Source organism: Anser brachyrhynchus, assembly GCF_964034855.1.
Source record: "Anser brachyrhynchus genome assembly, chromosome: W".
NCBI classification, from domain to species: Eukaryota; Metazoa; Chordata; class Aves; order Anseriformes; family Anatidae; genus Anser; species Anser brachyrhynchus.
The window spans coordinates 18,845,335-18,871,448 of NC_137704.1; the positions used below are offsets into that span (position 1 = coordinate 18,845,335).

At 40.7% G+C, this 26,114-nt stretch overlaps 2 protein-coding genes across 5 annotated transcripts in view; both read left to right on the forward strand.

Moving 5' to 3' along the window:
- The window catches only part of LOC308184976 (uncharacterized protein), a gene marked incomplete at its 3' end in the record, with an annotated part of 320,479 nt that overhangs the window by 203,214 nt on the left and 91,151 nt on the right, over positions 1-26,114 (forward strand). The gene's annotated exons all lie outside the window — the stretch shown is intronic.
- The window catches only part of LOC308184706 (nipped-B-like protein), a 196,016-nt gene that overhangs the window by 117,013 nt on the left and 52,889 nt on the right, over positions 1-26,114 (forward strand). For all 4 annotated transcript variants that reach the window (XM_080572031.1, XM_080572030.1, XM_080572032.1 and 1 more), the window contains one exon: positions 13,289-14,776. In XM_080572031.1, coding sequence (XP_080428157.1) covers positions 13,289-14,776 — 1,488 coding nt within the window. The remainder of the gene's footprint in view (positions 1-13,288; positions 14,777-26,114) is intronic.

Here is a 26,114-nt window from a genome sequence, read left to right on the forward strand (position 1 = left end):
TGTAAATAAGGCACGGGAATACATACTACAGTCATGCTATGCTTTCTGTGTAGGCATTCTTTATTGTCTTCCATAAAGTACTTCGAGTGGAATTGTACTCACTCAAGTTGTGATAGAAGATTAGTGGTCTCTTCTGTCCTTTTTTTAGATGTGAAATCTCTACAGTTCAGTGCTTCATCAAAGGTACTCAGATGCTACTTTTTAAACAGTAAGGCATTAGATGGATATGACATGTTTTTTCTGAGGTTTGGAACCAGTAGTGTGGTGGAACTTTATATTCCAGGGAAGAGGTGGAGATGATTTTCTGTGAGTTCTTGACAAAAATTATACAACTGCTACACTTGTCTAAGGCAATGTTGAAGTCCTTTTGAAATGTTTGGTACAGGTGGGAAATGGGGATTTGGAGCCCTTTGGAAATTATAGTACTTTCTGTAATAATCCCCTAATTCTAACAAAACTGTTAGAATATTTGTAGCTTCCACCAAACAAAGTCTCTCAAAGTGGGAGGCAACCTCCAGTCCAGAGGTGGAATACCAGGTTTTGCAGAAGTGCTGTCTTCTTTGAAAAGCAACATATCTTTCTGGAACCTGATTTTCATGCTTTTGTTTTCAGAAAAAGTGCAAAAATCACCAACGCAAAATCTGACAGATTTGACCTAATGTCTCTCAGAAATACATAAGGAGAGATGTTTTAATATAGACCTTTTGCCTCCATACCCAAGTGCTTTTCAGATCTCTGTTTTTGTCATTCTATCCTTTTGATCTATTTGGATCTTGGATTAAGTGGATTATATGGTCTTTTCATCATGATAGAGAGGTACAAAGTTTGGAAAAAGTTACTTTTGTCTCTGCCTTCTGTGTGGAAGGACAAGATACCATCTCCTCTTCCTACTTTTTCCATCAAGGATGTCTGTTGATTAATTTTGCACTCAACAACAAAAGTTTCAGTCTACTACACCTATTATATTTAATAGCTTCAGAACAAACTAATAAGTCTCTGGAACATGTCATGCCTCAGGTCTTCAGTTCCCATTGCCCCCCTCATAATGGCTTGTATGTCCTCATCAGATACAAATTGTCAATACTAGATCATATCTTCTGTTTTGAAAAGATGTATAATATCACGCGTAGATCCAGCTATTGTTTTTCAAGACTTGGAATATCTGAGTAGAAAAAAAAAAAAAGAACAGCCATGGTATGGATGATTCTGAAGGGTTAATACAGGAAGGGATTATCTTTTTCCACAACAGTCAACAAGAAGTTAACCATCCTCTGCTTAGGTACATCAGGATATTTTGATGATCTAGTTTCTTTAGAAAGACAATGAAACTTCACACACAGTTCCTTCTCTTCTAATCACCATTAGTAGTCACATTTCCTGTACTAGTTGGTACTCTTGAATTGCTTTGGAAACAAGCAAAGGTCCATGTTCTGAACCCATTTTGTTCACTTAACTGGAGTTGTACTTAGTTCACAATCTGAAGTTGACTACTCCAAGAAAGTACAGTAAAACTTGTTGAGTTTTAAGAACTTATGTCCCAGGAATTTCTGTGCTTCTCAGGAATCTTTTTTTATTTTGGGGGGGGGGGGGCGGGGGGCGGGGGGCGGGGGGGGTTGTTGAGGGAGAAATTTCATTTTGGTAACCTCAGTTCTCTGCATTAACTTGTGCTTTTCAGCTGTTCAGATACAAACGGGTTATTTTTGTGCATAGTCAAGTAGTTCAAAGCTAGTCATCTAAACCTTTCCCAGAACATTACATTAAGCTCTTCTTGTTCTTCAGGATTTAGACGTGCTACAGAATTAATTTTCAGGTTCAAGGTTTCTACCTCAAAATCTGTCATGCTTTTTTAAAACAAAACAAAACAAAACAAAAAAAACCCACAACCATATGCTGAGAATCAAAAATAAAAAACATTTAAGATATTAATGTTAAAAGGAACTCTGAGTCTTTTAAAAAGGAAGATAACCCTGAAAATTACTTGAAAAAACAGAAAGGAACACATCTTTTTCCAGAGTCTCTTTTTTCAAATTGTTTTAGATTTTATTTATTTTTTAATTCAGATTTCCTTAATTTTCATTTGAGTTATTCCATACATAGTATTGTGTGTTCATTGTTAGATTTTAGGCTGCTTCAAAAATGTTATATAGTGCACAAGTCTTAAGAGATTAAGGAGTCTTACTTTTACTTGTAAAAGGCACTGTTCCCTGGAGTTTGTGAGAATAGTCAAGAAATCATTAATCACTAACCATTTCATTGGGGAGGCTAATATTTTTTATTTTTATTTTTTAAACTTAAAAGCGTTCAAAGCATTAGAAGCATTTTTTTAAAATGAGACAAACCTACTCATATCTGTGGGTTTGTTAGCTATTTATTTTACCTCTTTATCCATTTTACCTACTTCTGTGAATCTTACTATGGATTCTTTGAATTAGGAAGAAGTGAAGCTGCAATAACTTTATTTCCAATAACTGGATCAGTTAGGGGGCATTTGGATGCCTGCTACTGGCCCTTCTTTTTTTAGTTTCTTTCAAGCCAATAGCAGCAGAGACACACATCCCAAGAGTGTGACTCTGCCGGAGCAAAACTACCGTTCTAGGTAAGTAACCTTTTCCTCTTACCTTTTAAGCTCTTATGCAGCTTCTCTCCCTTTCACCCCTTTCCCCATCTCCCCCAAAGTTTCCCGAAGAGGAAATTAATAGAACGCTATTAAGAATTTGTTTATGTCTAATTTTATGTAGCCAATGAATGAAATGACAGAATGTGTAATTATAACCAGTATATTACCATTGATTTCCAAAAATACATTATAGGGATTTTATTTCCTTAAAAGTAGAGATACAAGTGTAGGCATTTGTTTAGTAATCTTGCAGAAGATTAAAGTCATTACTACAAGAGGATGAGAGGAGACAGTGTAAAATCTAAATCATTGTGTCTCTGTGTAGTAAGATAATGTGAGAAATACGACTTTTGTGTATATAAACTTTCATTAGGTCTATATTTTGTAGTGTTATGTAAATAGATGAAACTGGAACCTTATGTAGCTTTTCCAAGAAAAAGCAGTTTTGCGACATCCAATTTTTATAGATGAGAGACTTCTTTTGTTTTATGTTGAGACATTTAAGAAAAGGAGGAGGAAGAAATTCCTCTTCTATCTAGAGAAATTGCAATGAAGTGTTGCAAAAATTCTATCTATCTAGGAAAAATTACTTTCTATTTATATGTTTTTAAGGAATGAAGTACTGATCAAGTGAAAAACGCATTTATATGTTAAAAAGAAAAAGGCGTTTTTTAATGGCATTTACTTTCTTTTGAAGCTCTTGTGTAATATGAAAGCAAATTCCCACACTTATCCCAGGTTGTGCTTTACACAGGATAGCACAGAAATCTGCTCTTGTAAACAGATGTAGAAAAGAACTAAAACCCAACAGTTTGGCAAGAAGTCTGTTTTGATTTTCTGTAACATAAACTAAGATTACAAAATTAAATATAAATTGCATATCGCATATGTCTTGATTCTACCAGTTAAATAGATAGGAGGATTTATAACATTACTTACCCAGTAATGACTTTATTTTGTTCTGCGATAGTCGATTCTCTGTGATGAATTTAAATCTTGATAAAGTAATGGTTTATATAATTAATAAAGCTTATTAAGAGTTTAAGCCCAGCATTTCTATAGATTATAGTCATCAAGTTCACTCTGACATCAATCTAAGGTGATACAGGATTTTTCCATTATCATACTATATAAATGTTACTGGATCTAGTCAACTGAAATAAGTTATGAAGTCAGAATGAAGTCAAAATCTGAAAGGGAGATTAAATGTGTTCACCAATAAATTCTGAAGTCACTCGGTCATAAAAGTTTTCTGTTCATACAAATGATTAAAAACTAATTGGTTATGATAATCTGTGATCCATAAAATAAGCAGTTTTCCTTAAGCCTACTGTTTTACTTTCTTGTGAAATTAGGTGGTGCTTTGTGTATTTCAAAATTAATTGTACTTCAGGTTTTGCTCATTTTTTTTTTTTTTTACAACTGAGTTTGGAAAACAATAATTTTTCACAAAGTAATCACATGGATAAAACTAAGCACTTATCAGAAAAACCTTTATCTTATAAATATATTAAAATAATATTAATTGTAAAAGCAATATTAAATTCAGGGAGGTTAAATTACAGCTTCCAGTCTCTAAATAAGTGTAGATACTTGGTTATACTCTTCTGTAGTTCAATTCTTGTTATTTTCTAGTGTATTATTTCTTCTGTATTACTATAGTTGACAGGGAATAATGAGTTGCAAGACATCCTGAAGTAGAAAAATTCCTAAGATCGTATTTCATTCTCCAGCTATGCTAATTACATTATTGTCATATTTAAGAAAATGAGCAAAACTTTAGAAAAATGAAGATTCTGACATCTGCTACACTCTAAGGCATATCAGAGCCTGCTTTATTCTTTTTGTGTTTTGTCCTGAATGAGTTTGCACATTCCTTCTGATAGGCTTTCTTTTTTGCACAGTAACCAGAAGCTTGATAAAGTCTCTTGACAGGTTGCTAAAAATTACCATCTGTTTCTGTTCAGGTTCTCAGAAATCCCTTCCTCTGAACTGCAGCAGCTGGAAGCCCTCTGATCTTTGTTTATTTTGGAGCATTTGGAATCGTTTTCAGTTAAGAAAGGCTTCTTATACCAAGATCATCACTGTACTTTTTGTAGTTTCTTCTGAGCAAGCTTCTTTAGTAGTTTCTTATTCTTTAGTAGTTTCTTCTTAGAGCAAGCAGTGAGACTAAAATTTCTGAGCTGTTTGCTCAGTCTCTCCTTCAAGGGGAGGAGCTATTGATGTGGGAATCTCTTCTACTGATTGGAAGGTTTCTCTTTGGTTGTTCATTTCTTTGGTTTTTGGAATACTGGAATATTGTTTTAGGGAGGAGGTGAGGTGAGAGCAAACTCTCATGGTCAGTAATGCTGAATGTTCATGAAGGAGTAGAAAGATGAAAATAGGTATTTGCCCTCACTACACTGATAGGTCATCCATCAGTACCATTAATTTCATATTTAAACCTTCCTTATATCCTGATTATATTGAGTGGTTTAGGTTCTTGTGGTCTGTAAAACACTTTTGTTTGGTGGGACAGGGTGTTTGGACAAATTTGAGGAGATCTATGAAAAATTCCTAGGAAAAGCGAAACAGCTGTCAGTTGTTGGCTTATGATCTTGCTTTGAGCACCAAGTTACTGCATTTTGGTGAGCATGTTGCCATGTAAAGAGAACATCTACGGTGGATTTGTTAAGCCAAAAAGATGCATATATAGGAGAATAACCGTTATTAGACAGTACTCTGAACTGTCATAATTTTATTCAAGGAATGATTTTGGATGTATTTACATTCTTGGGGTATGGGTGGGGGAAGAGAATATTGTTTTTTAAAAGAAAATCTGAAAACAGACTTGGATGCCCAATCTCTAACATAGAAAGCTCTTCTGTGGTTAACCACTTATTCCTTTTGTTACAAAAAAATATTACGATAAGTGAAGGGCCATTTTAGCGAGGACGTTGCGCGGATCGACTGCAGCAAGGGTTCCTGGCAGGGAGGTGGATGGAGCCAACCCCTAACCACCCACCCCCAATAGCATCGCAGAGCCGTTTGGTCAGAGCCGCAGCCACGCCCCCCCCAGCAGGCAGGCGCTGACGTGCTGAGGGCGGAGCCAGGGTTGACAGCAGCCAACCCCCTGACGGTATAAAAGCAGTCCCTAGGGAGTCCCTAGGGAGGACACGCAAACAGGACTGGCTTGGCAGTTAGCGCAGGCAGTTTGCGCGGGGCAGGAATGAGCGCAGGGGGGATCCTCTCCTCCCTTTCCCACCTCCCTTTCTCTTCCTCTCCTCTCCTTTGGGAACTCTACCTTTTACAACTTATAATTCACCATGGTGGGCACCCGTTGCAGCGGCTGGGGTGAGGCGGCAGCCCAGACTGAGGGGACACGGCCTCTCTGGGCTCATGTGGGCACCCAGGTGGATCCCCTGAGGGGGGAAGTTGCAGTCCAGGGTGGATACTGTGGGGAGCTCTGAAATCTGGAGGCCCCCCTGGGTCCTGAGGGAAGAGAGGGCTGTCATGGGTGCAGGTGTGCCCTGCTCAAGGAAATGCTTGAGAAGATGGCTGGGCTGCAGCAACAAATTGGCAGCCTGAGGGGCTCCTGGGAGTCTCTGAGGGAGACAGATAGGAGGTGTCAACCTGCCCCTACTGAGGCCCAGCAGCCCTCTCCTAAGTCCCTGCAAAGGGTAGTAGCCGATCCAGCTGCTCACCTGCAGGACAGAGGACTTGGCCACCCATGAGAGGAAAGGGGCTGGACCCTCGTCTCAGCTCGAAGCAGAAGGAGGCATCTGCCCCCAACACCCACGGAGCCACCTACCTCCACAGTGTCCCTGGGTAATAGATTTGAAGCTCTCGGGCAGGAAAAGGATGAGGGTCTGGACAGTAGTCGGAACCCAAGACCCAAGAAGCATGTCAAAGTCGAGGGAAGTACCAAGCATAGGGAGCGGGGCCGGACAGGGCACTGCATCAAAACCAGTGCCACAAAAAAAGGGCGGAGAGTCTTAGTGACCGGGGACTCCTTGCTGAGGGGCACCGAGGCTCCCGTTTGCCATCTGGATAACCTCTCCAGAGAGGTGTGTTGTCTTCCTGGAGCATGTCAGAGACGTTAGGAAGGCTCTGCTTCAGCTCATTAAACCAGAGGACTACTATACTCTTATCGTCATTCAGGCTGGGTCCCGGGTAGCTGCAACAAAGAAAATGAGTAATATTAAAAAGGACTTCGCATCCCTGGGAAGGATGTTGAAGGGATCGGGGGTGCAGGTATTGTTCTTCTCTGTCCTCACGATGGGTGACCGGGACCCAGAAAGAAGGAGGAGAATGGGACAGGTAAATGACTGGCTGAGGGGGTGGTGTCTGGACCAAGGCTTTGGGTATTTTGATCTTGGGCAGGCATTTAAGAAGCTGGGTATGTGGGATGCTGATGGACTCCGACTCAGCAAGTGGGGCACAAGTGTGTTGGGGAGCAAGCTTTCTGGACTGATTACCAGGGCTTTAAACTAGGTTTGATGAGGGAAGGGAGGGGAGCTAGATGTGACAGACAAGGGCTGGGGGATGTTGTCTCTGCTGTCACTGTTGAAGATAGTAGGGAAAAACCTCCGAGTTGTCCCATAGGATTGTCCGAGGGCTCCTCAGAGAAGGTAATGATCCTGATACTCTGTCCGGAATCTTCTTCTTGCGTCCCTCTAGGAGTAACTGCGCCTGCTGCTTCCCTAAAGTGCCTGTATACCAATGCGCAAAGCATGGGAAATAAACAGGATGAGCTCAAGATCTGTGTACGGTCACGGGGCCACAATCTCATTGCGATCACAGAGAGACGTGGTGGGACAGCTCGCATGACTGGAACGCTGTCATGGAGGACTATGTCCTTTTTAGGAAAGACAGGCTGGGGAAGCGAGGGGGAGGAGTTGCCCTTTATGTGAGGGAGCAAATAGAGTGTACCCAGCTCCACCTGGGGGAGGGTGAAGAAGCAGCAGAGAGCTTGTGAGTGAGAATTAAGGGGTGGGCTGGTATGGATGACACTGTAGTGGGGGTGTACTACAGGTCACCAGATCAGGAGGAGGAGGTCGACGAGGCCTTCTACAAGCAGCTGGAAGTAGCCTCGCAATCCCGGGCTCTGGTTCTCATGGGGGACTTTAATTATCCAGACATCTGTTGGGTAAGCAACTCGGCCAGGCACGCGCAGTCCAAATGGTTCCTACAATGCGTTGAAGATAATTTTCTGACGCAGGTGGTGGAGGAACCAACGAGGTGGGGGGTGCTTCTGGACCTTGTTCTTACCAACAGGGATGTGCTTGTTAGGGATGTGAAGGTTGGGGGCAGCTTGGGATGCAGCGACCATGAGATGGTGGAGTTCAAGATGGAACTTGGTGGAAGAAGTAAGGCAAAATGTAGGATTGCTACCCTGGACTTTGGGAGAGACAACTTCGACCTCTTCTGGGACCTACTTGGGGGTATCTCATGGGCTAGAGTGCTAGAAGGCAAGGGTGCTTGTGAGAGCTGGGCAACGTTTAAACAGCACTTCTTCCAAGCTCAGGATCGGTGCATCCCTAAGAGTAGGGAATTGGGGAAGGGGGGCGGGAGACCTGCGTGGATGAGCAAGGAGCTCATCGACAAGATCAAAAGGAAGAGGAAGGTCTATGAAATGTGGGAAAAGGGCCTGTCCCCTTGGGAGGAGTGTAGGAGTGTTGTCAGGGCCTGCAGGGATGCGACGAGGAAGGCTAAAGCCCACCTAGAGATGAGGCTTGCAAAAGAGATAAAAGGTAATAAGAAGGTTTTTTTTTTTTTAAGTATGTAAACAGTAAAAGGAAGACTAGAGATAATGTGGGTCCCCTGCTGGACGAGGGGAGTGTCCTGGTAACGGGGGACGCTGAGAAGGCGGAGATACTGAATGCCTTCTTTGCTTCGGTCTTTGCTTCAGACTCCCCCCTGGGACTCCTGGACCCTGGAGGGAGGAGAAAGGGGCTGGGAAATGGAGAACTCCCTCCTGGTTGACGAGGGGGTAGTTCGGGAGCATCTGAGTGGGATCAACGCACACAAATCCTGGAGTTCTGTGTCCAGTTCTGGATCCCCACTACAAAAAAGACAGGGATCTCCTGGAAGGAGTCCAGCAGAGGGCCACAAAGATGATACGGGGCCTGGAGCATCTTCCCTATGAGGAAAGGCTGAGAGACCTGGGTCTGTTCTTCCTTGAGAAAAGAAGACTGGGAGGGGATCTTATTAATATTTACAAATACCTTAAGTGTGGGAGACAGAGGGATTTGGCCAACCTCTTTTCAGTGGTTTGTGGGGACAGGACAAGGGGCAATGGCCAAAAAACGGATCACAGGAAGTTCCGCACCAACATGCGAAAGAACTTCTTCACGGTGAGGGTGACGGAGCACTGGAACAGGCTGCCCAGGGAGGTTGTGGAGTCTCCTTCTCTGGAGATATTCAAGGCCCGTCTGGACGCCTACCTGGGCAACCTGCTGTAGGGAACCTGCTTTGGCAGGGGGGTTGGACCTGATGATCTCTTGAGGTCCCTTCCAACCCCTACAATTCTGTGATTCTGTGAAAAAATCCCTATGACGCTTTATTGGTCTCAAGAGTTTGTCAGCATACCTGTTCAGAATTGTGACAGGCTTTGAAGCTAGGTCTGTGGGATTTGAAAGAAAAACATTAGTCTGATATTTTGACAAAGCCCTAGATCCTGATAATAAAAAGAAATTCTACTGTCTGTGGAATGAAGTGGACGAAGATGGATATTGATGCCTTGAAGGATATGAAGTTTATTTGAATGGGTATTTTTCAAGTTCTTAAGTTGGTCTGTTCTGAGATCCTGAGGGGTCCTTGAACTCATGCCTTAACAAGGTAGATTTATGCAAACTTGCATATATTTGATTGTAAAAGAGAAGACACGAAGACATCTGTTTGAAGAGGTTAATTATTCTCTCCTCATTACTCTATTAATTGTTCTCATATAGTTAGATTTGTCAAAGCCCTTGAAGCCCAATGGTGTATTTCATCTTTCATATTTCATTAGCTATCATGGCAACTTAAGAAGAGGCTTTGTGCTCATTCAATGGATTTTTTTTTTTCATTATACTCAATGAGGATAGTGATACTATGTATTCATCCTACATTTTATGCCCTATTTCAATCTGATATTTTCCTATACTCGGGCCAGCTTTTTTTATCCTAGATCCAGAAATCTCATAGGGGCAAAACAGTAATGATCAAGTCTAGTTCTGAGGATCGCCATCAAGATGAACTGGATATATGAAGAAATGAGTAATCTGTAACTCTGTCTGCAGTCACCTTGCCCTTTAGGAAAAGAAAACTTTGAAGGCATCCCTTTCTTCTCAGATAAGAACACGAATACAACAGGTTATAGTTATAACAACATACTAAAACATCAGTATTCAGTTGACAAGAGAAATGAAGAAGGTCCATCAAAAAAGCTCTATGTTTAGTAGGAATATGCCAAGTTGCAATGTGATCATCTGTTTATATGTTTTCAACTTACAAGTTGACATTTTGGATGATGAAGATGAACAGTGTTGTGAGCCTGGTCAGTTACAGAAGTTCAAGAGTGAAAATTGGTCCTACCTGAATTGTTTTGGTTGTTTAATCTTGGGTGCCCTCAGCATGAGGGCTCTGAAAGGTGACTTTTGGTTGATTCAGCTATAGCAGTTTAAGGCATCGCAGCTCCTGGCCATCGGCCTTGCCCTGATAGTAGGGGTAGCAGAAGGAAACATTTGCTTGGCTCTTAGCTGACTTGTTCAGCCCGGTAGGTTAATGCAAACTATTTTCACTAGTTCCTTAAGCTGATGCACTGGACAATGAAATGCACTTGGGGAAATGTGAATGCATGTTCCCTTCTGCTACAGGTGATAACCTCAGTTGAAGGAATTGGGCAGGTAACTGGTAACAGTAAAGTCTTAAAGGCTACTGGTAGATCTACCATCAGATCTATACGTGACTTTTTTGGTGTGGCTGATATTTCTGGGTTAAAATGAAAAAGTTTATTGACTTTTTCCTAAGAACACAAGTGTCTTAATTTGTGTTTCAAAATTTATGGAGTTTTTAATTGGGTAATAAGGTAGCAACGTGTGTATGCATGTGTATTTTATTTATTTTTTTAAAAAGGACATTCAAATTTGAAACCTATCAGTAGTCTGATCGGCTTCTACTTCCTGACCGTTCCTGAGAGCTGCCATGAAATTCAGTGAGGTCAAAGCCCTCAGTCACAGAATTTTTGTCACTGCACAAAGGTTTCAAAAAACAACAACAAAACAAACAAAAAGTGGTGTGTTTTTTTTTTTACAATTATTATTCAGTAATGCAGTAATGTAGGGAAATTAATCTATATAAGCTCTCATGAATTCAACAATTGTTGTTCTACGGAAAAAGTAAAAATCTCCATGCTAAAAAGCTGTACCTTCTGTGTGGCAAACTTATTTTGCTTCACATGTCTATCATAAAGTTGACGGTCTTTCCTATGGGTTTTTGTTGAATTATGAGAAATTCCTTATTTGCAATTGGCCATTTTGTGCATGGAGTCTATTATATCTGTCTTTACTGTCTTCTAGCCATTAAATGTATATAATTTTGGAGTTTTAGGAAGGTAAAGACATACAAATAGATATGAAAATTATGAGGGAAAAAAGCCTGTTCACATCACTGGAATTGACCATATTGCTACTTATTACTGTGTTCTAATGTTAATTTTGGAGATGATCCTCCAAAGTTTTCACTGTTCTGAAAAAGAATCTATCTACAAGCAGATGAAATTAGAAACCATATGTTATAATTCTGGTTTACAATTTGAGTTGTATTTTTTTTCCTCGGAGTTTATTTATCTTTTCCTTGATTGCATCCTCCTTATACTTCTGCTTCTAAAAAAGAGAGCTGGCTAATTGTTGTGGTTTAACCTGGCTGGCAGCTAAGCACCACACAGCTGTACGCTCACCCTCCCCCCTCCCTCTCTGGGATGGGGGAGAGAAACGGGAAAATGAAGCCTGTGGGTTGAGATAGAGACAGTTTATTAAGACAGGAAAAAAAAATGATAATAGTACTAACAATAATGTGTACAAAACAAGTGATGCACAATGCAATTGCTCACCACCCGCTGACCGATGCCCAGCCTATCCCCAAGCAGCCAGCCCACCCATCCTGGCTAGCCACCCCTATGTATATTGTGTAGCATGACGTCAGATGGTATGGAATACCCCTTTGGCCAGTTTGGGTCAGCTGTCCTGGGTCTGTCCCCTCCCAGCTCCTGCTGCACCCCTAGCCTGCTCGCTGGCAGGACAGAGCGAGAAGCTGAAAAGTCCTTGACTTGGTGTAAGCACTGCTCTGCAACAATTAAAACATCAGTGTGTTATCAACCTTCTCTTCTCAACCTAAATCCAAAACATAGCACCCTACCAGCTACTAGGAGGAAAATTAACTCTGTCCTAACTGAAACCAGGACACTAATCGCATCTGGTGATAAGGCACCACAAATCTAGACGCGAAATAAGTTATTTTTTTCGTATTCTATTTGTGGTCTAGACATTTTGACAATTGATCTCCAGAATTTCTAGCCTATGTTTAGTCATTCCTTAACTTAAAATCATATTCCCTGATTACAGAGAAAGTAATTATTTATTTGTTAAACAAATTACACAATGATAGTTGACAAATGAGAATATAAGCCTTAGTGCAAGTAGGACTTCATGTTTTAATGGCATTAATTAATTTTAGTTTAGAATACCATATTGGTAATATAAATAGCTTGTAGTTTAAATGGACAGAACATATTCTTTTTGATATTTCAATGTGCTTCTCATTTCTATGAATTCTACCAAATTACAAGGTGTGTGTAATTGGCTCACTTTTTATTTTTCTGTATTCTACTCTTGATTTTTTTTTTAGTACAAACTGAAAGGGTTATTGCAGAGTCAAGATCTTGACACTACATAAAATTATCACTGAACTTTTTTTCATCCATGAAAAGTTTTATTGTTGCAAAGGGAAATTACTCAAGAGTTTAAGTGTATAGAGGCCCCCCACCTGATACGTATGTATTACGGTATAGACTCCAGCTCTTGGTATACTGTTCTGCTTTAAAGAGAAGCCTGGAGTGTTGGAGTTAGTTTAATCATTTTTGTACATTGTTCCTGTGTTCCCTGGCAATAATATGCATGACGTCCAACTGATGCACTGAACCATATAGGGAGAACCTCTTAATTGTTGCAGATAATTGCTTATGTTATATAATAAAGGAGGCTCAATCTGCAGAGGGGAATCTTTTTACAGTAGTATTAATCAAAAAACAGTTAAGAAGGTGCACCTTCAGTGTCTTTGCAGATTTTTGCTTCAGCCTTAAATTGTTTGTTTTCTCATTATATATTGCAGCTGCTTTATTAGATGGTTCTCTTAGGAATTTTACAGGGACTTTGATTTGATTTTGACCATTTGTTTTGAAGGCGTTTTTTTTTTTAAATGATTAATTGGCACCTGTGGTAGACTGACAATGAACAATAGTCTATGAATATATTAAAAAGTATTAGTTAGAGAAGTTCTATTCTTGCTTTTAAATTGAATGAGTTTTGCTGAGTGTGCGCATACATGCTGAGGGGGATTAATTTGTGGGGATGGAGGGGAACGGATATTTTTGATTGGACACTTAATCTCTTTCTATATATATCATTTATGATTTTTTTTTCCTATTTGCAGATAAGCCTCTGAAGAAGCGAAAAAAAGAAAACAAACCACAGGAGGCAGGGGGTACTACCGGAGGAAATAGACCAGCTTCTCAGGAGACAGGTTCTGCAGGAAATGGGGCAAGGCCAGCGTTGATGGTTAGTATTGATCTTCAGCAAGCAGGAAGAGTGGACTCTCAGGCAACAGTAACTCAGGATTTGGATGCCTTCAAAAAAAATGAAGAAATTAAGCAGTATAATGACGGGTTTGTGTGTGTTCCCCAAGAAGACACTGTTGGAGTTCTTAAACCTGAAAACCATCCTGAGATTTTTAGGAAAAAGGCAGACTTTGAGGGTCAAAAGACAGATATCCAGCAAAATGAAAACAGACAAATGGAATTTGAGCAAAATGAGAACAGAAGGTTGGAAAGTACACACAATGAAAACAAACAGGTAGAAACTAAATATGAAAGCAAACAAACAGAGCTGAAACAAAATGAGAACAGACAGACAGAGTCAAAACAAAATGAGAGCAGGCAAATGGAGATGAAACAAAATGAAGGAAAACAAAATAATGGCAAACAGGAAATAAGGCAGAGGCCTGAAACGCCAAAACAGAAGAGCGAAGGCAGGCCTGAAACACCAAAACATAGACATGATAATAGGAGAGACTCGAGTAAACCATTGTCAGATAAGAAAATTGAAATACCTAGGCAAAAACCAGATGTGAAATCTGATCCTTCAAGGATAAAATCTGAAAGTAGATCAGATCCAGCAAAACAAAGGCCTGATGGGCGTTCGGTTTCTGATACACTGAGACGTGACCATGATAGCTTTAAACAAAGATCTGAGGACAGGGAGGAGTCAGAGAGATACAGGGGGGATCCATCCAAGATTAGAAGGCCTGAGTATTTGAGATCCTCAAACAAAAATGAATATGATTCTAAGCATGGTATTAAACCTGATGGTTCAAAAACTGAGAAATTTGAAAGGAAACACAGACATGAGTCCGGTGAATCAAGGGAAAAGTTTTCTTCTGGGGATCAGAAATCAAGACCTGACAGCCCTCGTATTAAACAGGAAGGTAGAGGAGATTTTAGTAAATCAAGACCTGAAAAAACGGGTTTTAAATCACCCAACAGCAAGGATGAACGAAGGACAGATGGTAATAAGAGTAAACTTGATAGCAATAAAGCACATGCTGAGAATAAAGCAGAGTTTCCCAGTTACTTGTTGGGGGCAAGATCTGGTGCATTGAAACATTTTGTCATTCCAAAAATCAAGCGTGATAAAGATGGCAATGTCACTCAGGAGTCAAGGAAAACTGAATATAAAGGTGAACAGAAGGATAAAGTAGAGAAGATTGGGCTAGCTGAAGATCTAAATAAAGGAACTAAACCTGTAGTTGTCCTTCAGAAACTTTCTTTGGATGATGTGCAGAAATTTATTAAGGATAGAGAAGATAAATCAAGGGGCTCGTGTTTTAAACCTAACAAGAACAAGTCATCCAAATCTAATAAAGGTAAGACTGTTTTTGTTAATTGCATTATATATTGTACACTCCTGTTCTTTTAGTTTGCTGTTCCTGTGGTTAGAAATTAAACACAAATGTTTGATAGTTTATATGCTTGCTTATGTGGTGATTTCAGGGAATCAAAGTGAAACTCATCTCAGGGCTTGTTACTGGAAATCTTGAAGTGATTTATTTGTTTCGGTGCAAGTACCTAATGTGGGAATACGTAAATGGTTTTAAGCTGTACTTTCAGCTACATGAGTCTAATCTGGTAATTTATCTAGCTAAATATAATGGGTATATGTATGAATTAAACTGGTTTAAGTGTGCCTATATAAGGGACGGTTACTATTTTAACGAAATCAGTGTAACTGAAGAGGTGGAATATGCTACTTAGACAAGCCCTAAGATTCTTTTATATTTTTAATTAGGACTGAAATGTGGTTTGCCAAGAGATGTTTTGACATCATAGAACAAGAACAGACTTCAAAAATACCATTTGCCTCTCTTACACTATAAATACATCACTTTTACAGAGTGTCTACACTTCAAGCTTGTTATGGTTTTAAACCAGCAGGCAGCTAAACACCACACTGCTATTCACTCACTCCCCCACCCTCCAGTGGGATGGGGGAGAAAAACTGAAAAGAGAAGTGCAAGAACTCATGGGTTGAGATAAAGACAGTTTAATAACAAAGGAAAAACAAGAAAGAAAAGAAGGAAAAAATAACAAACAAACAAAAAAAAAACGAAGCAAGTGATGCACAATGAAGTTGCTCCCCACCAGCTGACCGATGCCCAGCCAGCCCCCAAGCAACGGTACCCCCCCCCCTCCCGGGCCAACTCCCCCCTGTTTTATTGTTCAGCATGATGCCGTATGGTATGGAATATCCCTTTGGCTGGTTTGGGTCAGCTGTCCTGGCTGTGTCCTCTCCCAGCTTCCTGTGCACCCCCAGACTCCTTGCTGGCTGGGCAGTATGAGAAGCTAAAAAGTCCTTGACTTAGCGTAAGCACTGTTCTGCAGCAACTAAAACATCAATGTGTTATCAGCATTATTCTCATCCTAAATCCAAAATATGGCACCATACCAGCTACTTGGTAGAAAATTAACTCTATCCCAGCTGAAACCAGGACAATATCCACCCCTAATTCCATACCATCTATGTCATGCTCAGGTCTTACGCTTTCCAATACATTCTCATTAATTGCACCATCCTTTCCATGCATTGATACACAAACACATATCATCCCCTTAGTCTGTGGGCCAAACCTTTAAAATGTCCATTTAAATGTCCCTTTAAAATGTTCATCAAGTTCATTTTAGTCTATGATTTTGGTCATAATGGTCCTTCTGGACAGGAGAGATGGTGTGTGGTGTTGGAGTATCGCATGTTGAAGCCAGCTCTGGTCACATCACTGCTGCACTTGCCTGGTTCCATCAAGATTAATTCGTCATTAATCTGGGTGACTCTTACGGTAATACCGTTGATAAGGCATATAGCAACCATAGTTGTGATGATATATCGTGCCAATTGACATATAATGCTGTATAATTCAAATCATTGGCTATTCTCACCCAACGTTAAATCACCTTTAGGGTACACATCAAACTTTGCCATCTTTCTGCATTACTCACCAAGTGCACCCAGGTCCTTGAGAAAAAGCAATCCCATGGATGGGTTTACCTTTGCCTGAGGCAGGAATAACCCAGACTCTCTTCCCAAACATGTTTTTATGTGCACTACAGGGCCTTTATCCCCTTCTACAGTACATAACAGGTTTGAGTGGGCAGGGCCAGCTCAGTTGGCAGATCCCCTAGTATTGACTAACCAGGTGGCCTTTCCTAAATGTGTATCCCAGTGTTTGAATGTCCCAGCACCTGTTGGTTTCAGTGTAGTCTTTAACAATCCATTATATCGTTTGATTTTCCCAGAGGCTGGTGCATGATAAGGGATGTGATATACCCACTCAGTGCCATTCTCTGTCCCAGGTGTCTATAAGGTTGTTTTGCAAACGAGTCCCATTGTCTGACTCAATTCTTTTTGGGGTGCCATGTCGCCATAGGACTTGCTTTTCAAGGCCCAGGATAGTGTTCCAGGTGGTGGCATGGGGCACAGAATATGTTTCCAGCCATCCGGTGGTTGCTTCCACCATTGTAAGTACGTGGCGCTTGCCGTTGCGGGTTTGAGGGAGTGTGATGTAATCAATCTGCCAGGCCTCTCCATATTTATATTTCAGCCATCGCCCTCCATACCAAAGTAGAGTGGGACAATCACTTCCCTCCGCTGACTAGCGATGCCGTGCTTGATGCATCCCAGGATACGGTTGGCCCTCCTGGCTGCCAGGGCACACTGCTGGCTCATATTCAACTTGCTGTCAACCACAACCCCCAGATCCCTCTCTGCAGGGCTGCTCTCCAGTGTCTCGTCGCCCAGTCTGTACGTATAGCCAGGGTTGCCCCGTCCCAGGCGCAGGACCTGGCACTTGCTCTTGTTAAACTTCATGTGGTTGGTGATCGCCCAGCTCTCCAATCTGTCCAGATCTCTCTGCAAGGCCTTTCCACCCCCAGCCGAGTCCACAACTCCTCCAAGTTTGGTGTCGTCGGAAAATTTGCTCAAAACACCTTCAAGTCCTACGTCCAAATTGTTTATAAAAACATTGAAGAGGACTGGCCCTAAAATGGCGCCTTGGGAGACCCCACTAATGACCATCCGCCAGCCAGATGTGGCCCCATTTACCACAACCCTTTGAGCCCTGCCCGTCAGCCAATTGCTCACCCATCGTATGCGTTGTGGTTTAACCCGGCTGGCAGCTAAACACCACACAGCCATTCGCTCACCCTCCCCCCTCCCTCTCTGGGATGGGGGAGAGAAACGGGAAAGTGAAGCCTGTGAGTTGAGATAAAGACAGTTTATTAAGACAGAAAAATAATAATAATAACAATAATAATAATAGTGATAATGGTAATAGTATTAATAATAATAATGTGTACGAAACAAGTGATGCACAATGCAATTGCTCACCACCCGCTGACCGATGCCCAGCCTATCCCCGAGCAGCCGGCCCCCCACCCCGGCCAGCCACCCCTATATATTGTTTAGCATGACGTCAGATGGTATGGAATACCCCTTTGGCCAGTTTGGGTCAGCTGTCCTGGGTCTGTCCCCTCCCAGCTCCTGCTGCACCCCTAGCCTGCCCGCTGGCAGGACAGAGCGAGAAGCTGAAAAGTCCTTGGCCTGGTGTAAGTACTGCTCTGCAACAATTAAAACATCAGCATGTTATCAGCGCTCTTCTCATCCTAATCCAAAACATAGCACCCTACCAGCTACTATGAGGGAAAATTAACTCTGTCCTAACTGGAACCAGGACAGATATCCACCCCTTATTCCATACCATTTATGTCATGCTCAGGTTACACTCTGTCCAATACATTCTAATTAATCACCATTTTCATCTATGATATATAGCAATCATGGTAGTGATGACATACAGTATTATATAATAATTAACATACTACAATTCAACTCATGGGCTATTCTCACCCAGTATTAAATCCCCTTGAGGTACACACCGGACCTCCCCATTCTTTTGCATTACCCACCAAGTGCATCCAGGTCCCTGAGCAAAAGCAATTCCACGAATGGGTTTGCCTTTTCCTGAGGCAGGAGTAGCCCAGACTGTCTTCCCCAGCATGTTTCTTACGTGCACTACAGGAACTTTATCCCCTTCTACAGTGCGTAACAGGTTTGATTGGGCAGGTCCAGCTCGGTTGGCAGATCCCCTGGTATTGACTAACCAGGTGGCCTTTGCCAAATGCGTATCCCAATTTTTGAATGTCCCAGCACCCATTGCTTTCAGTGTAGTCTTTAACAGTCCATTGTATCGTTCAACTTTTCCAGAGGCTGGTGCATGATAGGGGATGTGATACACCCACTCAATACCATGTTCTTTGGCCCAAGTGTCTATAAGGTTGTTTCGGAAATGAGTCCCGTTGTCTGACTCAATTCTCTCTGGGGTGCCATGTCGCCATAGGACTTGCTTTTCAAGGCCCAGGATAGTGTTCCGGGCGGTGGCATGGGGCACAGGATATGTTTCCAGCCATCCGGTGGTTGCTTCCACCATTGTAAGTACGTGGCGCTTGCCGTTGCGGGTTTGAGGGAGTGTGATGTAATCAATCTGCCAGGCCTCTCCATATTTATATTTCAGCCATCGCCCTCCATACCAAAGAGGCTTTGACCGTTTGTCTTGCTTGATTGCAGCACATGTTTCACAGTCATGAATAACCTGTGCTATAGTGTCCATGGTCAGGTCCACCCCTCGATCACGAGCCCATCTGTATGTTGCATCTCTACCTTGATGGCCTGAGGTGTTATGGGCCCATCGGGCTATAAATAATTCACCTTTATGTTGCCAGTCCAGGTCCACCTGAGCCACTTCAGTCTTAGCAGCCTGATCCACCTGCTGGTTGTTTTGATGTTCTTCAGTGGCCTGACTCTTGGGTACGTGAGCATCTACATGGTGTACCTTTACTACCAGATTCTCTGCCTGGGCAGCAATATCTTGCCACAATGCAGCAGCCCAGATGGGCTTGCCCCTGCGCTGCCAGTTGTTCTGCTTCCACTGCTGTAACCACCCCCACGGGGCATTTGCTACCATCCATGAATCAGTATAGAGATAGAGAACTGGCCACTTTTCTTGTTCAGCAATATCTAAAGCCATCTGGATGGCCTTCACTTCTGCAAATTGGCTTGATTCACTTTCTCCTTCAGCAGTTTCGGCAACCTGTTGTGTAGGACTCCATACAGCAGCCTTCCACCTCCGATGCTTTCCCACGATACGACAGGACCCTTCAGTGGACAGGGCATGTTGTGTCTCATTTTATGGTATCTTGTTGTATAGTGGGGCCTCTGCAGAACGTGTCACCTCCTTCTCTGGTAATATTCTGAAATCTTTGCTTTCTGGCCAGTCCATAATAACTTCCAAGATTCCTGGGGAACTGGGGTTTCCTATTCAAGCCTGCTGTGTGATCAATCCAACCCACTTACTCCATGTAGCATCAGTTGCATGATGTGTAGAGGGGAGCCTCCCTTTGAATATCCAGCCCAGTACCAGCAGTCGGGGTGCCAAGAGGAGCTGTGCTTCAGTACCAACCACTTCTGAAGCAGCTTGAACCCTTCATACGCGGCCAATACCTCGGATCCTCTGTATCCCTGACTCCAAAACCCTAGGGGTTGACCATGAGTCTGCTCTGGTTCTTTCTTCCAGAGGCTCCAGGCGAGGCCATTTTCCCAAGCTGCGATGTAGAGCACATTTTTTACATCTTGTCCTGCTCAAACGGACCCAAGGGCTACTGCATGAAATATCCCCCATTTAATTTGTTCAAAGGCTTGTCCTTGCTCGGGGCCCGATTTGAAATTGTTTTTCTTCCAGGTCACTTGATAGAGCGGGCTTACAATCAGACTGTAATTTGGAATGTGCATTCTCCAAAACCCCACAACACCTGAGAAAGCTTGTGGGTTTTTTTTTGCTAGTTGGTGGAGACATAGCTGTTATTTTGTTGATCACATCCATTGGGATTTGATGATGTCCATCTTGCCATTTTATTCCTAAAAACTGGATCTCTCCTGCAGGTCCTTTAACTTTATTTTGTTTTATGGCAAAACCAGCCTTCAGAAGGATTTGGACTGTTTTCTTCCCTTTCTCAAATACTTCTTCCATTGTATTGCCTTGCATTGGGCGCTAGAAGGACCACTGTGGTTTAACCCGTTAGGCAGCTAAGCACCACACAGATGGTTGCTCACTCACCCAGTCCCAGGGGGATGGGGGAGAAAATTGAAAAGGTAAGTGCCAAGAACTCATGGGTTGAGATAAGGACAGTTTAATAAGAAAGGGGGGGGGGAAGAAAGAAGGAGGAAAGGAAAAAAAAAAAGAAAAAAAGGTAACAAAGAATAATAAGATCAAAAAAGAATAAACAAAACAAGTGATGCACAATGCAATTGCTCACCATCCGCCTACTGATGCTCAGACAGACCCCGAGCAGAGGCAACCCTCCTGTTCAACTCCCCCAGTTTTATTTTTCAGCATGACATCACATGCCATGGAATATGCCTTTGACCAGTTTGGGTCAGCTGTCCTGGTTCTGTCCCCTCCCAGCTCCTTGTGCACCCCCACCCTCCTCACTGGCAGGGTGGTATGAGAAACTGAAAAGTCCTTGGCTCTGTGTGAGCACTGCTCTGCAACAATTAAAACATCTGTGTGTTATCAGCATTATTCTTGTCCTAAATTCAAAACAAGGCAACATACCAGCCCCTATAAAGAAAATTAGCTCTATCCCAGCTGAATCCAGGGACAAGGCTGTGTGATAATAAAAAAGGTTCTGTCTTTAGGAGACATTCAGACATTGCTGTCTTTAGGGTCCAGTGTATGTGGAAAGAGGAAAGGAACTGCTAAACAATTGGCTGACTTATTTAAATTAGTAATGTTGAGAGGATAATATGAGATATAGCTTCTTGTTAGGTTTAATATTTGATTGTTTTTCTCTTTTGCTGAGTTAATGCTTTTTTATATGATTGCTTTTCTTCAATAATTTCTTTTTGATTATAATTTTGGCTTTGTTTTCAAACTGAAGTAGATCATCTCACATTGTGAAATAAGTGTTACTCAGTGGTCAGTGTTCCTTTTATAAATTTTGTCATTTAAAGCATTTAAATTTCTTACATAGTTCTTACACAGTGTTTACAGAGCTGTCATGTCTGAAAATAGACAAAACAATTGGTAGGGGAGAGGATTTGAGCTGTATACAGGATTATTTATGAATGCAATTACAGGTATCTCATTACTTATGAATGTGAGATTGAAATGTTTTATTTCAAAGGTGATTTGATGAGAAATGATATAGAAATCCTGTTCTGCATATATAATGGTTTATGTGTATGTGTACAGAGTGATATTGGTATAGTGAATTTATTGGTCGAAATCTATTCTCTACTAACCTGACTGTTGAGTCTTAAAGACTGAATAATTCAAGATGAGTATTACTTTTTTTTTTTTTTTTGGTAAAATGTGAGCCTCCTTGTTAGATATTTACTTTTTATCCTGAAAATATGAGTATTTCCCTACATTTCTCTTACAAATCAAGTTTTGAATGTTCAGCCGGGCAGATTTTGGAGAAGGTGTCTTTTGAACTTCATATTTTTCATGTGTATTTTTAGTTTTATGTGCTTTGTCCAAGTTCCTGATAACTTATGATATATTATGCTAAATAATTAGGCGAACTCCAGTGTCTGAAAAGGTTCATAATTCATCAAGCGATATTTTTATAAGCCAGAGTCTACTTGTCAACAACTGACTGATACAGAAAATATTCATGTGATTTCCAGTGTCCTCACTCCAATTAAAAGAAATACTATTCACTGTTTTACTCTGTGCTATTTTTAGTTATAAACATTTTAATGGACTAGGAAATGTAATTTTCATAAGAATTCTTTATTTAGTTCATCTTATATTTCTTAATAGAGTATAACATCTTTTCTAGTGTTGCCTTTAGCATTACTATTACATTTCTTCTCCCATCTCTCATATTTCATGTAGCTTAGTACATTTTGATTTTTCTTTCCTTCTCTTATCTGCTTGTATTTCTTGCCCTTTGATTTTCCTGTCATCCATCCATCTTTCAATAAAACGTCTTCTTCTGGCCTTATCACATTCAACATCATTGCTGTGATTTAGCTTAAATCCAGTTTAAAATAGGGTTAGTTCAAAACACAATTCCTGCTTCTAGGAATATTTTGTGCTATTATAAAATCATTTTTGATTCTGTGCTGCTTAGCTGTGGGCAGTTATGACCTCTGCTACATCATGGGATTTATTCAGTTGCTGTGTCCAGATTCTTCTCTGACCAACCAACCTGGCTGGGTCTCATTTCTCAAAGCCAGAGCTGAGGACTGGAATATAAACAAGGAGGCTGAACCTCTCCTTTTATTAGCCAGAGTCAGGGAATCTTCCCTTTGTGCCAGTACTGGGGTAGATGAGGAAAAATGATTTTGAAAGATGTGTTCAAGCAGGTTCTAAGGAATGATACAGGATATGCTTCCTCTTCCTCCCGCCAAATCCATTGCCACAGAGACTCCTGTGGGCACAGTCCCTTGGGCAGTGGTGCTGAGGGGTCTGAGTCTCCATCCTCTTGAGGGGGTACACGCGCAGCTGCGCCCATGCATCTTGATCCTCAAGAGTTATCCCTTCATGAATGTACTCAAAATGTGAGGTTAAGGGGCTTGATAGAGGGTTTATATGTATTATAGCTGTATACCCTTCCACAAACTTTGAGGTAGAGTGGGAGAGGAACAATGAAAGCCACAGAAGTAAACAGACTACTGCGTGGATTATTTTTGGTCAGTATTCATCTTGGCTGTGTGTTTTTCAGCTAACGATATGGTATTGAGATAAAAGTCGAACTTCTTTCTTATGAGTCTTATGTGTCTTCGCCATGCCTTAAATTCCTCTTTGAGAAAAGGACTGCCATTGCCTTGTGATTCCCCTTCCATTCTTGAAACTTGTCCAGGGCACAGAATTACTTGGAGGAGTATGAAGCCAGTGGACAAGGGACTTGCATCACCAAGGACTCAGTGCACAATATAAACAACATACAGGAGCATTTTAAGGGAAAGTGCAGTGGAAAGGGTATTGTTAAATTCGCACACTGAGGGATATTTCAAATTTGGAGTTTTTTTTTTTTAATGTTTTCGAATCTTGATGGCTGGTTAGTTCACAGGAAATCACACCAAAATGTAAACTGTACATCTGTTTTCTCTAGTTTGGAAAGTAAAAATAAATCATTACTGACAAGGTAACAGTTTATTAGTGTTGGTTTTGATTTAATGGCGTGAACAGCCTTTCTGATTCTGAAAAGCTGACCTATGCTAGTTTGAAGTTTTTGTATGGGTGGCACTGATTGTTGTGTCAAAATATAGTTGCTGTCCATATTGAATGGATCCAATAAAAGTCCATAATGTTATTACTTTTTTTTTCCCCTCCTTCCTCTTCAACCTCTCTTGAAGGCATTCTGGTAATGGATGTATCTATCTGAATCAGGGAGATCTACTTGACTTGCAAATTCAAGGCAAAGTGAGCTTGGATACTTCTAAAGATTAGATTTTAGAAAACATTAGCTAAAGTTAAAGGCTGTTCTACAAACTTGAAACCACACATCAAGTTATGAACAAAAAGCAATGCTTTACTTTTGAATCATATCCATGCCTTTCCATTTTTTAAGCCATATGTAAAGAAGGGAAAAATTATGTTCACTAAGTATTTGTAGAACTCTTTCTACTGTATGTGGAAAACATACGGGGGTGGGCGTGGGGGGGTGGAGAGGGAGGGAGTTATTCCTTTGACCACGACAGTTTTTCAGAGAGCCTAGTTTCTGGGGGCATTCTTATTACATTCTTATTAACTTGTAGACTAACTTTTTAGTAAAGTTACTTTCTCCTTTGCTATTTAAAAAGCCATGGAAACTAGAGGCAAATGCAGCTGATTAAAGTGGAAGCAGGAAAGGGAGGTACCAAGTTTTAGAAAATGTATCAAACAAATTGAAAAATTGTAGGTGATCATACATGTTTTTGTAGATGCTTTCATGGGGTTTTATGTTATATATTCTTTCAATAATTTCTGAAAAGGATCTTGTAAACTGAAAAGGCATGGTTTTTACAGCCTAATGTTTGTTGCTGTGTGACACGATTCTTGCAATAAACTGGATTCTCATAAGTATTTCTTTACTACTATGAACAAATAAGTACATTTATAATAAAATATGGAGCTGTAAAAGAATGAATTTAGTAAGATGTTTCTAGTGAAGATTGGATGGCCCTTATTCAACATAACATAAATAGTAAAGTAAAATAAATATAAACTCTTGACTCTCCTGCAGTATATAATATCCTTGAATTCAAAAAAGGATGTGCAGTCCTTTTCCATGTATATCAGAATTATTGATACACACATAGTCATGCATAACTGCATGAGTAAAACTCTTTAGATTTGGTTATTTATAATCTTCAGCACCTAAGGAAACATGTAGCAGTCTTGCTCCAGGGAACATTGTGAAAGATACAAAATCTTTAAAGATGGCTTATAGAGAACTTTACAGTAATTCCATTTTTTCTCTTTTCTACTATTCCCTTCTGGAATAAAGAATTCCTTACGTATTTTCTAATAAATAGAATAAAGGGGAAGCTTATACCATCACCTGAAATATTTGTAACTGGAGAGAGTGCAGTTCAAGCAATTAGTTGAATTTGGCATTGGAGAACGTAAAAAAAAAACAACACAAACACAAACAAACAAACTTGGGACTTCTGAGAAAGAAATGGTTATTTTTCCAAATATTTAAAGTACTTGCATTTTTATTTTTTCATTGATGTCTAATTAAGCTGGTAGCAATTGACTTATTTTTAAAAATTGAGTATTGTTCTACCCTAGGAACAAAATCAATAAGGAAAGCAAGAACAGATATTCCTAGGAGATAGGAGAGTAGTAGCCTGTGGTTTCTGTTTATTGTTTAGGGTTTTTTGTTTTTTTGTTTGTTTTTAATGGTTTTCTTACTTAAAATAAATCACTGTTCATCTTGCATAGACATTCTTTGTGCACAGTGTAAGCAAAATAAAGAATAAATTGTTCTAGCAGTTCCTCAAAGCAATGATCACAACCTTATTCATGAAACATCATGAAACATTCAGACATAGTTTTGAAATTGAGTAGGTGTCTTCAGTCATGGAACTCTTGCCAAGCTGGATATACAATCCATTACTGATTTGTTTCCTTTTCTCATTTCCTCTCCAAGTGATCTAACTAATTATTCTGTTTTTAAATATACTTTTCATAATAGATTTGGAAAGGCTTAAATATATATTTGTAGAAAATACTCTTGTTGGTGTATGTGCATATGGCTTTTAAACATCTATATGAATCTTAATGCAGCTTTTGTTTCTTTACTTATAGCTGGTTTTTGCAGTGTCTTTGGCCAGATTTCCTGTAGGTTTTATGCTCTGTGAGTAGTCGTGCTGACTTCAATGAATTTACCCATAGTGCTTAAAATTGAGCATTTGTGTTAGGAGAACCAGGTTCTGAGGCCCTTTGGTGAATGGTCTGTGCCTGTGGAAATTGTCTTAAAATACATATATACAAATTTCCCTCTTGTCTGGGGCTGGATGTAAGCTAACTCTCCTCAGATGCTGCATATGTATACAAAGGGACATGGACAGTTAGCGTGGGGATGCCACTGCTCAAACACATTTGTGCAACCTCCAGATTAGACCTGGCTGACATCCAGTCAGCTGGTAGTACACACAGA